This window comes from Podarcis pityusensis, assembly GCF_964106645.2.
Source record: "Podarcis pityusensis genome assembly, chromosome: 7".
In the NCBI taxonomy this organism is placed as follows: domain Eukaryota; kingdom Metazoa; phylum Chordata; class Lepidosauria; order Squamata; family Lacertidae; genus Podarcis; species Podarcis pityusensis.
The window spans coordinates 50,797,148-50,811,158 of record NC_138031.1 but is presented as its reverse complement, the minus strand read 5'-3'; the positions used below and the strand labels follow the sequence as shown (position 1 = coordinate 50,811,158).

General features: G+C 40.3%; 1 protein-coding gene across 5 annotated transcripts in view; it reads right to left on the bottom strand.

The window, feature by feature from the left end:
* Positions 1 to 13,442: 13,442 nt before the first annotated feature.
* Positions 13,443 to 14,011, bottom strand: part of CEP192 (centrosomal protein 192) — a 47,857-nt gene continuing 47,288 nt past the window's right edge. For all 5 annotated transcript variants that reach the window (XM_081014071.1, XM_081014069.1, XM_081014073.1 and 2 more), the window contains exon 47: positions 13,443 to 13,858. In XM_081014071.1, the coding sequence (XP_080870197.1) occupies positions 13,723 to 13,858 (136 nt within the window). In that variant the 3' untranslated portion in view covers positions 13,443 to 13,722. The remainder of the gene's footprint in view (positions 13,859 to 14,011) is intronic.

Below are 14,011 nucleotides of genomic sequence, written 5' to 3'. Positions count from 1 at the left end.
CTCTACCATTACACTACACTGGTGTGTCGTCATAATAGAGCTTGACAGAAAACGCTAAGGTTCCCAAACAGCTTTTTAACAAACCGTAAGGGAATAGCCAATAACAATCTCAAAAGGACTGAGTAGATATATTTTGATTCACAAAAGTAATACTAGGGTGCCAGATAAAATAAAGAGAGTCCTGTTTAGCAGGTTAATGAGAAAATCTTTCACAGGGTTAGCTTGAATTCTTTTTTCACCTGTCGGCCGTCTCCACATAGCAACAACATGCCACTTTCAGAAAATTCTGCCAAGGCTTCATTTACCACGAACTGAAACCCATATCCCTCTAAGAAGCATGTTCACATTCTGCATGCCAGAGTATGACTATGTGGTTATCATATAAGTATTACCTCATAATTATGTATTTTCACTACATTAAAGTTTATTTTAATGTATGATGATTTAGATGAGAATATTCAGTGTACATTAGAACATAATTTGGAATATGACTTCTGCCGCTTGTTTGTGTGTATGTTTATAATACAAGGGCGGGGAATCACTTTATACAGTAATAGAAACTACTGACCGCTACACACATTTGCTCTACCATTCTCCCAAAGTGTACAGTATTGCACAATCCACTGTATGCAGCAAATCCCATTGACATAATTGCATTTGTAATTGCATACAATTTCTCAAGGTCTTTGGGGAGATGTAATTTTATTTTTATTTTTTGGTCCCTATTGCCATTTGATTTGACAGTTGGATATGATTTATGGGCTTTGTGGGGAGGGTTTATATATTGCTTATTGCAATTTAAAAATGTTTGCTATACACCACCCTGGGATCCTTGGATGAAGGAAGGTTATAAAATTTTGAAATAAATAAACAAATATGTTCCAATCCCTGAGACAGTTTGAACACTTTCAGGGCTTACATCAGATATTCTTAAAGTTACAGTACTCACTTGGGAAAAGGAAGAAACAGATCAACAAAGCCAGACAGGTTCCCAGGAGTCAAGTATTACAGAAAATAGAAAATAACAGAAGTCTGCTCTTGTTACCTATATATGTAAAGTAAGACCTCTCAGTACATCTTCAAGCATCCATAGTCCATCCTAGAGACCATACAAACCGACTACAAAATGTTGTGCAATGTTGGATTTCTGGGTGATACCTATGACACCCCCCTATCTGAGTATCAATTACTCAGTTTGGGGGGCCCTACAACATTATTATTTATTATTATTTATTAAATTTGTATACAGCCCTATACTGAGGGTCTTATAGTGGTTCACAGGATAAAATCACGATATAAAAACACAGAACATGATCAAAATAAAAACCAGAACAACCCAGTTGCTTTACAACTTAAATGCAAAATTTGCATATTCAAATATTAAGCGTATTTATAAAATGCAGGGTTCGTGCTACCAAGCCGTAGAAAACAACTACAAAACCTTGGCACCAGTTTGGAAGGGACTCAAAATTTCAGGGTTTGTAGTCAATGATTTCTATAGCTTCTCGTTGTTTATCCCACCCAAACCATGCATTCTCGATGTTTCAGAGGAGCCCTACAGGAGGAAAAAGGGAGTCATGCAGGTGATTGTTTGAGGTAGGCTTAAAATATGCAGGCATGAAGGGAGCCACTTCAGAAAGGTGGGCTAATGACTTGGCAGATTAAGAAAGTTTTCATCTTCTTCTTCTTCATCATCATCATCATCATCCTCTTATACTTGACCAGCTTGGGTGGGGAGACCATGAACCCTGCAAGCCACTCCTGGAGTCTGGAGTCTTGCAGTACCGCCTTTCCTTATCATCTCCAGCTGAGGGCACATTTGCCTTTGCTGAGACCATTGGCTTTCATTTGTTGTCATTCACTGCAGTCAGCTTGAATAGGAGCATCTTAAAATTGCAAGCTGCATCTCCTGGCAATTTGGTTCTTCTGGCGCAACTTTATATTGCTGCCCAGTGCTCAGATAATCCGGAAGTGTGGGTGGCTGAGTTATGTATAATTAGAGCTATACTGTTATACTCAAATAATAATAAAATATAGAAAAGGATGTTTGGCCACAATTCCCAATTTCAGTTCTAGGTGGCCTTCTCAGTTTCTTCCTCTTTTTTAAAAAAAAAATACCCAGCATGAACTACATTACTATTCAATTGCCATTGCTTCTTTTACATTCATAACTGTGTCTGTGTCTGTTAAAATAAATGATTTTTTTAATTTAAAAACTGAATTAGCAAGATTCCGGTTGCCCTTTGCTTTCATTTGCATGTGTGTGTGTGTGCATACACATATATTTCTAGTTGTTGCATCATGAGAAATTATCTACCGTATTTTTCGCTCTATAAGATGCACCAGACCACAAGACGCACCTAGTTTTTGGAGGAGGAAAACAAGAAAAAAAATATTCTGAATCTCAGAAGCCAGAACAGCAAGAGGGATTGCTGCGAAAGCAGCAATCCCTCTTGCTGTTCTGGCTTCTGGGATAGCTGCGCAGCCTGCATTCACTCCATAAGACGCACACACATTTCCCCTTACTTTTTAGGAGGGAAAAAAGTGAGTCTTATAGAGCAAAAAATACGGTATCTATCTATCTCTCTATCTATTTATCTCTCTATCTATCTCATGATGCAACAACTAGAGCTGAAGTGCAAATCACTCCTTTAACTAAGACTTGTGAAAAAAGTAAAAGTTGGCTGGTACAACATAGATCGCTACCATCCTTGCATACATTCTCATACACTTGTCACTGTGGTTGTCACCTGACAATAATACACTATTGAATACATACTGTAGGGGAGGTTCAATGTTTACCTTGAATTGTTAGCACATGTCATTCCAAATGTTTCCATTCCTGCTGTTCACTGCAAGTTCTCCGTAATTAAGAATTAGTGCCCAAGTTTTATTTTTCCTGCTCCTTCTCAGTCCCTTTTCCTTTTGTGTTGTGTCTCTTCAGTTGTGAGCCTGAGGGCAGAGACTGTCTCATTAATATTGGTATGCTGTTTGGGACTCTTATTTTGGCTGAAGAGCAGGATTAAAATGCCAATAATAATTCCTTTATAGATACAGAATCTGAGCATTATTGTCCCATTATACTGCTTTCATTAAATATATTTCAAGTCTCTAATAATTCTTTTCCTTGTTTGCCAGATAAACTAATTCAATTCAATTTCATTTATAGTTTTGGATACACAAGAGTATTATTTATACAAAATGATAATGTGGAGCTATATGAGAATCATTAATTCAGGGAATCAGGAAATACTCTGCTTTTTAAAATTAGATTTCACTATTGCCTTCAAATCAAAAAGAAAGAATTGATTTAAATGTAAACTAAGCAAAAGTATAATCTTTCCCACAAAACCTTCTTCCAAATCTTTTCAAATGGCAATAGAAAAATGTACAGTTTTTTAATAGCTCTTAGGCATTGAAAATGTAACATGTTTATTTAGTAATGTTGAAAGAATTTTGAAATAGCAGACAGAGGGGGCACAGGGTTATTTATAATCCCTTTGCAATTCTGCGAGAATATATGAATATGCTTCTTTTTAAACAAAGGATCATAAAATATAAATAAAATGAGCTATTTAATAGCTTCCCTCTTTCAATGATATGAAATTCACTAATGTAGGTTGGTTCTTTTACCATGTTATCTTTTCTTTTCTTTTTTGCCGACATAATATTCTGGATTATAATGGTAATTATTGCTATTTAAAGTTTACTTATATTCCGACGTATTCTTGTAAACTGTGCAATTATGGTTTGGATGTGAAAGGAAAAATAAAAAGAATAAAAAGCTATATATTTATTCTGTGAAATTGCACTCAGGGATAAGTTCCTTGTTTGTATTCACACCATCGAACATACATTCTAAACTACACTGTTCCTTTGCCAATTACACCCACACATCTGCAGACCTCCCCATTGATGCCTGTTTCTGCTTTAGTTAGTAATATATATTAGATGTGTTGGAGATTTCTTGTTAGAGCAGAATGCAACCAAAACATTTTTTTTAAACTATGATTACAAATAAAATGCTATCTAGTAGAAGCAGCAGGATATGGAGGGTTTTAAAAAACGATAGGTAAAAATCCAGTACTGGGTTCAGATGGGAGGGCTCAAAAAAAGATGAGCCTTATCAGCTCGGACGAACGGAGCTGAAATCCCAATATAATATACATTTGGATCCTGATTGAGATTTCTAGCAGTTACAAAAGCCTTCCATGTATTTTTTAATAATTTGCTGCTTAAAAACTTTCCTGGACCTCCCAACCACAAAGCAAGCAGGAACAAGGCAGAAATTTATTGCTGTTAAAATCACTACCACCACCCTCCCAAGAACTCTCAATACATATTACTTAATTAATTATTCAAATAGAGGTTAACAAACAATCTAACTTTATTCTGTAGTTATCAGCAATGAAATTGGTCTATAAAAGGAAAGTCTTATTCATACACATGAAAGAAGGATGCTGAAGTTTATCGATCATCGATTATAGTCTCAACTACATAGGGTTCATTAAACCAAGAATGTCTTCAGCCCTTCCATCCATCAGTTATAGAATATAAATTGTAGCAATGTTTTTACAAACCATACTGAGGTATGTTTCTGGCTTGGTGAAGCACATGATGAATCTCTGTCAGGGAAACTAACATTTCATATAAAGCAAAAGCTTTCTTGGAAGAATCGCTGATGAGTTCATAGATAAATTCCTCCTTTTAAAAAATAAAAGTTTTTAGTAACAGCAAACACAATACTTGCAGTACAAGCAAGCAAAACTTCACAGATGGCAAGTTGCTTGCCATCTCTCTCATAATTTAAGCATTTGGGGCCATCCAATGATGCTGAATGTTGGAAGATTCGGGACAGGCAAAAGAAAATACACCTTTATACAGAACATAGTTAAACAAACAGCAGCATTCACACCCACCCAAAATAGTGATGACCATCAGCTTGGATGTAGTTGGTCAAGGGAGCCGTGGACTCAAAAAGGTTGAAAACCTCTGGATTAAACAAATGCATGGAGAAAGCTATCAACAGCTACAGCCCACAATGGCGATATTTTTCCTCCACTATTGGAGTCAGTATCCCCATGAATCCCAGTTGCTGGGGATCAGAAGTGAGCAGTGCTGCTTTCATTATACAACACCAACCAAAACACGACGGTGATTCAAAGTCCTCTAACAGTAGTTGATCTTCAGCTAGTGGGTCAGATCCTACAACCAGGATGTGGTCCAATCTATTATGGGTCACAACAACAGCACTACCACCATACGAATATACGGTAAAGAAAAAATAAGAAATGGGTCATGGGTCTGAGAAAGCTGAAGACTATTCACAAGAAAGGCTTCTTCTTGATTCAGGTCCTACAAGAACTAAGGTCTGAAATTTGGCAAAAGATGCACAAATTTGGCAGCCCAGGTGAACAACGAAACAACTATTTATTCAGAAAAAAAATGCAAGCATATTAAAAGCACACTATATCGTCTACTTACTGTTGCTCAAGTTCTGCATAGCAGGGATGGGAAACCTGTGGCTCTGCAGAGGTTGTGGGACTCCAGCTTCTATCAACTCCAGCCAGCATGGCCCATGGTCAGAGATGATGAAAGCTGTGGTCTCACTGGTACTGGTTGGCCAGTTGGGGACTCGTAAGATGGAATGGTAGGTTTAGCTGAACAGATTCTATGTGTCCACTCCAGGAAACAGGAAAATCTGGGACTTCTATCTACCACTCTGCCTATGCCAGCCATCCAATTCCATCTGTTGAAGCAGAAACTAACCACAGTACAGTGGTACCTTGGGTTACAGACGCTTCAGGTTACAGACTCTGCTAACCCAGAAATAGTACCTCAGGTTAAGAACTTTGCTTCAGGATGAGAACAGAAATCGTGCGGCGGCGGTGCGGCAGCAGTGGGAGGCCCCATTAGCTAAAGTGGTACCTCAGGTTAAGAACAGTTTCAGGTTAAGAACAGAACTCCAGAACGAATTAAGTTCTTAACCCGAGGTACCACTGTACTGTATAGGATACCCAAACCATAGCAACATTGCCTAAATAACTAATCTGTCAAGGGTGTCCCCGTTTCCTGAGGACAGTCCCCGGATTTACAAATCAGACCCCATACAAAATCTATTGAAGTTGAAAAGTGTTCCCAGATTCATTGAAAAAAATCTGGCAACCTTATCTTAATAGCTTGAATTAGCATTTTGGAGCTTAAGTAAACAGGAAAAGCCCTCAACACAACATGTTAAAATAGGAAATAAAGGAGTGTGGCAGCATTTCCAGGGTAATCAAGATCTGCACTATACATTTAATGTACATTTAAAACATGTGTCTCCCTTCAAATAATCCTCACAGAGCTATAATTCCCGGCACCCTTAACAAATCTCAATTCCTAGGATTATCTGGGGGAAGCCATGTGTTTTAAATATGCTTTGAATGCATGGGGTAGCTATACTACCATCTTGTCTACAGGCTGCAGTTGATCAACTGGTTGCCAGCTGAGTTCTTAGGATTCTTCAAATCCTAAATTTCTTACTGTGTAACTGACAAGCATTTGTCAAACATGCTTTGAGAGGCTGAAGGATTTGGATTATTTCTCTCTGTATGATGCATGTCATCAAAATGCTGGATTTTGGTTTGGGTAAAGTAGGTCCATTGTGTAGCTCTATAACTGTAAGGCAAGAATTAGCAGTAGGGTCTGTTTCTTCCCTGTTCCCATGTGAGTCATTTGCTAACATGGCATCTTAGACTGGCCTGAGGCATTTTGGAAGTGGAGAGCAAACAAAATGGGTTTTAATGCACTTGTAAGAGGGCACTTCAGTTTAAAACTTTTTTTCTCCCCCCCTTTGTCTTTTAGCTATTAGGTGGCTAAATGGGAACTCCTGTGGGCTTTTGTCTGCAAACCATATGAGAGCATAAAAGCTTGGAAAACTTGGAGGAATTTTGAAGCGGGTTCACACTGCTTCATTGAAAGCGTGGGTGGTTTTGAAGTTCAAATGGCTCTCGTCACCAGGAGCTAAAAACGGGTGGGGGGGGTAGCCAATTTGAAACAACAACAAAGGCAGCTTTAAAAGCCTAATAATGCATTGTGGTGAGAATATATGAAATTGAAGCCTGACACATGAAATTTCTCCAAAAGTTCTGTACGGAATCAATAGTGAAAAAGAGGCGGATTTGCTATTTTTTATTGAGTCCCAAAGGTATGCTGGATCCTAGTTTGCCCGCATGTGTGTTTTTCCAATCATATTGGGCTAATATATTTCACAATACCCTTCAGAAAAAGGAGGAGAAAACCACTGGGGGGGAAATAGCATGAATTTTAATTCACATCAAGTGGTGCCAAGCCAAGAAATGATGCCTCGCTGGTCTTAGAAATCTTCACAGACTTTACAATGAGACGTCAATTTTTGCCTTTGAGAAAGCTAATGCACAGTGCCCACCAGGACCAGCTCTACAACATTCCGGCTGCCAATCATTACAATAACCAAAGAGAGCTGTGTGTGAAATCCTGCCATTGATTTTTACATTAATCGCTGGCACACTCTGCTCTTGTGTTTCGCTCTGATGGCTGCAACCCTAATGGGCAGAGGGGGTAAGAATGAAAAGGTGCTGATCTGCAGAGGTCGGCTGGAACGGAGGACTTAGTTTATACTGCTTGTGAATCCAGGGCCTGAGAAGTATGAAACTACCTATGAAATTATGAACCAGATTACAAGTAAATGGTATCCTCCACCGCCACTCAAGGGAAATTCCTTGAATGCCTCAAACACAATGTAGTACACTTGAGCTAATGTGTTCCAATGCATTTAGCTCAGAAACAAGGCTTCCACCCACCACCTTAATGTTCCTCATCGTCTTGGTTTAGATATGCCGCTGGGGTTAACTGCCTCGCAATCCCCCACCTTCAGGAGGATGCAGTGCTGTCTTGTGTTGACAGGCTCCAACAGAGGAGAAAGAAACAGAGGTGAGAAGCTAAACAGGAGGCAGCAGTGACTGAACAGCAGCCTGCACAGGAGGGTGCATTCTTATAATATAGAACCAGGTGCTGCCTTAACAGATGGATATGGACCCACCTGCCCGGACAGCACACGTTTGCAATCACGATCATCGCACAAGGTGCAAGAATCCCATGCAGGGCTGGCCCAATACATTTTGGCACTAGAAGCAAACCACAAAATGGTGCCTCCCGTCTCCCTCTGCTGGGGCCAGGGAAACTTTACATCAGAAACAAGGGGGTGGGGAAGACCAACAGCACCTTCTATTTGTCAAGAGGCCACTGTAGAAATGGCACGGGGTAGGGCCTGCCAAGGAGACACCACCACAGCTATTGATGCCACCATTCCTGCGAAGCCCAATCTGCTGCCCTTGCGTGGCGGTGGAGGGTTCTATTTACTTGGTATCTGGTTCATAATTTCATAGGTAGTTTCATACCTCTCAGGCCCTGGTTGCCTCAGCTTGCCTCGTGGGTGGGTCGGTCCTGGTCCCACAATTGACTGCACCACATCTCATCTTTAAAAACTCCTGAGTACTGAGTCTGTTGCCAAGCCTTTACCATTAATAGCCCGTGCAAATAGATTTGTCTAAGGTTACACAAGAACTAACAGTTTCTGTTAGTTGTTATGTGTGGCTCCATCTTACAGCTGTCTGGTATGCATACTTGCACTTTAAGCATTTTCCCAACAACCTGTGAGCCACTTACCTGTATGCTTATCCCACAATACTGGGAGGGGGGCGGGCCTGAAGAGCCCAACCATGTGGGAAATTCTGATTAAATGGGTCTGTTATTAATATAGTGTGTCAACTGCATCATCATTTGCAATGTATACCATGCACGTTCGACTGACAGGCTAAACCAGGTGAGATGTGTCTTCAATCCTTGGTGAGTTAGGGCCTTCCCCTGCTTGCGAAGCTCTGGCAGATTCAGATGAGTCCAATAGTGGGTCAAATGGTCAAGAAGGCAGTTTCTGCATGTGCTGTAGAGGGAAGTGAGGGGCGAGTGGGGCCTGTCAACCTGGGAAGATAGCCCCTGGGAAGATAACCTGGGAAGAAGGAAAACTCTGATCTTAAACCTCCACTGCCTTGCAGAATATCATCGAGAGAAGAAAAGGCTAAGGAGTAAACCTACACAAATCCAGAGAGAAGTCCCTAAGATGGTTGGATGGCACCTTGTACACCTCCTTCTGGCAACTCCTGCAGCTAAGCTGGTTTCCTTTGGACCACATCAGTGAGGCCAAGAGGGGGCACGTTGTCTGGGCAGCCCAGAATCTCCATATACACCGCCCAGGCTTACGCCCAACACTTAGGTGTTGCTATCGCAGTAGTTTGACTTCACCCCCAGAGGCGAACTCCATTGTCTCGAGACAAGTGGATGCCAACAATGGTTACACCCACAGCATACGTTTTGACATACACACACCCCAAATCCTGGTAACTGTATTTTGTTAAGGGTACTGGAAATTGTAAACTACAGTTCCCAATATTATTTGGGGGGAGCCATGTGCTTTAAATGTGTGCTAACTGTGCTTTAAATGTACAGTGTGAATGTGACTTTCAACCACCAGTTGTGTGTGATTCACTTATGTGTAAGTCGCTCTGACATGACTGAAAGTAATGTTTAAAGAAAACAAGAGGATACCTGGAAGGGAGTGCGGAAAGTATCCACTGCTGCTAAACGCCCTAGAATAGAGAAAGTATAGCATCTGATTGCTTTATTAGTACTGGCAAAAGAAAATGGTTTGAGTTCATCTGCATTATGCATTGCAATGCCTTTCCAGTTCAGTTCGTGGGAATTTTCAACAGAAAAGTCTGCATCGGTTGTTCCTTCATCCAATACCAGGAATCCAAAGGTAGTGAACTAAATCTTTTATCAAACTGCATACAAGCAAATGGAATATTTCCTTCTGGTAAATGGAGTGACAGGTGATTAGCTGCTAAACTACAAAGGAAAACTTGATAGGCTCTGCACAGTGACAAGGCCTTAATAATTCCATTCTGTGTATGCAGTGTTCCTAACCCCACAAGGCATCCTGTTTGGTCAGAGGAAACAGTGCTGAGAATTTGACCCAACTGAATTTGCTACTAGATATTTCTCACTGCAGAGCCATTTAAGGCTTGAATGGATTTTCCAAGGAAACTTTTGTGAAAACGTATTTTTGCGACTCCATTTAGCACAAATATTCCTTGTGGGCTTATAAAACTGTTCCTAACATTTCCTGGCAGTAGATTTTAAATGTTCTGAAAAGAATTGTATTTCACTTTGAATGGGTTATTTGGCACTCACAACACAAAATAAGCATTTGAATATTTATTGCAAGTATGCAGCATTTTGCAGAGAACACCCAAAGATCTCCACAATTATCTTGTTCCAGCTGTAATATATTAGCAGTAACCTCCTGAACAGACCTTTTGATAAAACAGTTTCTTTAACTTTTCCCCCCCTCCTGAACGCAATTTACTCCCTCATTCACAGCTCTTTGTAGCCATCTAATCTCTCTGTTTATGTCTCTGACACAGCCACAATACTCCATGACTGACATACCTGACAGCTCTGACTAGTGACAGAATGCTCACAATGAAACAGAACTCTATGCAGGATGAGTTTTACCTACCGCTAGTCTGGTGGAAATTGGAAATGAAGGTAAGAAAAGAAAGGGACTAGTTTAACCCCCTGCTGTTTTTTCTGCATTGGAGAGGACTATTTTATTATAATTACTTACCTAATGAACCAATTGTTTATTGAAGACACAGTGCGCTCCTTAGCATTTCAATTTGGATTTTTTTAAAAACGAGCACAATAAAGTTTGAAGACTTGTTTCAAAAGCATATTCTGAGGCACAATTTTCTCCTTTCTTTGGCTTTCCAGCCACCTTACAGTTTTTGCCAGATGGAGCTCAGGTTTACACAGGTGGCAAAGAAACTTTCCAGAACTGATTGAGGAGAGGGCCAACTTCAGGCTTAATAATTATACTTTGTTTTTGACTTGAACCTTGCGACCCACCAACCAGAGCCAGACACAGAATGATGGCACTGTGACAGCGGGGTGGGGAGATGGACTTCTGTACACTTAGATTTAAGAACCATCTTTGATGCTTGCACCAGGAATTTGTTTTTAGAAACAGAACGGATCTCTTAGTCACTGCCTACATAAATAAACACTTAATTTTCCTCCAAGCTTTCTTTGTTTCAGCAGCCTAATCCTTTTTCTTTCGTTTTTGAGGACGTGTCTTTTTTATTGATGCTACAGTGGTACCTCGGGTTAAGTACTTAATTCGTTCCGGAGATCCATTCTTAACCTGAAACTGTTCTTAACCTGAAGACCACTTTAGCTAATGGGGCCTCCTGCTGCCGCTGCACCACCACTGCACGATTTCTGTTCTCATCCTGAAGCAAAGTTCTTAACCCGAGGTAATATTTCTGGGTTAGCGGAGTTTGTAACCTGAAGCGTCTGTAACCTGAAGCGTATGTAACCCGAGGTACCACTGTACTGAAAACCACTCCAATATCTACCAGGAGATCCTGATTTATCTTCTGCCCATCCCTGGATTGGGACATCGGAAAACAGCACAGGTCTGTAACCTGAAGGAAAGCCACTAATAGCCATCCAGTTCCATCCGCAACAGTAATTAAAACAGGCTCCCATCCAGATGAAAAGCAAAAAGAGCCCAGTATTCTGACCACTGTTTTAGCTGTGAATCTCTGGAACACAAACAGTACCGGTAAAACAACTCGGGTCCCTAAAAGTGTTACATATATATATTCATACCAAGACATATTCAAAATACTATGAAAGTATTTTGCAGACAATAAGCTATGTGGCACATTGTGTGTGTGTGTGTGTGTGTGTGTGTGTGTGTTTTATATAATAAAGCAGATTCTGACAGTCATTCCTAACCTAACCATTTCTAGCCTTCATAAAGCACAGAATTGCTCCAGCCTTTTATGCAAGCTATGCTGAGGGGTCTTCAACTGTCTACCTCCATAACCACTTGCATGGGCTGAAAATGACTGAAGCCCCACCAACCACAAAATAGTGGTGCAGGAGTGGAACAAGTAACAAAATGGGAGTGGATGGAGGTGGAGTTTAGCAAAACAACTTGGCAATGGCTGACTTTATTCTCTCTTATCAAGTCCTTCTTTTGGCCCAGTGATTTCCTTGTCACATGTAAATTTGTGAACAGTTCCATACTGCTTCTTTATTATGAGCTGCATTGAGGTTATTGCTTTTAAGCATTTGTGTTGCATGGTTGCTACGTTGTTTATTATCCCGCACACCACTTGGTGGCCTTCTGGTGTAGGGTGGTCTATACAGTTATTCATCTGATCTGTTCATCCCACAGCCTAAACCCTGCTGCTGTGCGCTAATGGGTGAATAAAGGAACATTTATTTAGAAGGAAATGGCAGCAGCAGAGATGAAAGGAACAGAAAAAGCAGATACCTTCAACAAGTAAGGGTCAGAGACAACCAAAGGGCCCCACTAACAAAAGCCTCTGCAAGGGAGCTGTGCCTGTGTGTGTTTGCAAACGCACATAATTCAACGTACTTACAAGTCTCCTCACAGTTAACATTCCTTGATAACACAGGGTTTCTGATCTCTTCCTCCTTCAGAGCTTCTTGTTCAGTGAATGAGAGTTGGAAGTGTTGTGAGCATACATGTACCCAACTCCTCTTTCCCAGTTTAGGTCCTCATGCATTTTTTTGAATGCCTTAATAGGGCTAGTGACTAAACTGTCATCATTTCCTGGTTTGCTTGTCATAGTTGCTTGGAGCAGTTTCAGCTGTATTGCCTGATAGTGGGAATAGAATGCTCAGAGAAGTGTAAATTACTGCACTTTTGACCCCTATGCAAACACTACTAGCAAAAACTAGCTCGAGAATATGGCCCTGGACCTGAGCGCTATTATAAATAAATAGCTTGCTACAAAGTGATTATTTTCTGTTGCTCTGAAGGAGGTGTTATAGCTGAAAGCATTCATGGGATCTTGAAAAATTGTTCATTTCAAGCATGCAGTTATTGGCCAAATTAACAAGAGGTTGCTTACCATTCATAGAATCATAGAGTTGGCAGGGACCCCAAGGGTTATCTAGTCCAACCCTCTGAAATGCAGGAATCCTAACTAAATCATCCACGACAGATGACCATCTAACCCCTGTTTATGAGTTGTATTTCTTAGCTCAATTCCCATTAGGCTGAAGTCACAACATGTTTCCTGAACTCAGTAGGCAAACCAGAAACTATACCTCAGTAGTTTTTGAGCTCTAAGCAGCTTTAAACAATATTCATCATAACAAACCTAGTGCAAATTTATTAAAACACACCAGGATTCACTTTTGAGCTACGCAATAGAGGAAGGGATTTGCAGAAACTTGTAACTCTTTTTCTACTGGAATATAGAGCTGGATAGAAACAGGTAAGCCACACGGAGTTTAGTGATAGGTGCTGTAAAGCGGACAAGAATTCAGTGGGAAACTTTATTTTTTAAAAAAAAACATGTTTAAAAACACAGTGTCATTTGTAAAGTCATAATCAATACAAAAATAAGACACAGTGCTGCTTTCAACAGCCAAAGTGCAGTAGTGTAAGTTGCATGATAACATACAAAATTACTTTATTTAAAATTACAAGCACCTCCATTTCCTACAAAACAGTCTGTGTACAACAACAAAAAAGAACCTGTCATTCAATAATTTAGTTGTGAATTCATCACGTACTGAAAACAGTAGCTCTTTAAACTACTATTCTGCCAAACCCACACCAATGAGCTGAATGGTAAGAGTGCCACTTTTGTCTGTCTCTACCATCAATAAGCCTTTGAAAGTGCCTGCTGATACTGGCTTGAACTGTACTGGTAAGTTGCAGTAGTGGTGACATCTGCAAGAGACAAGTTTACAACAGTTAGACAATTCCTTAACAGGCTGCTTCAGTTTGAGATTTCAAGAGAAAAGTACTGTAGCTCTTTACCATCTTTTTGGGAGCTCTGTAGGTCTGCAAGAGCCAGCAGAAAGTTCACTTGCTAACTGGCCA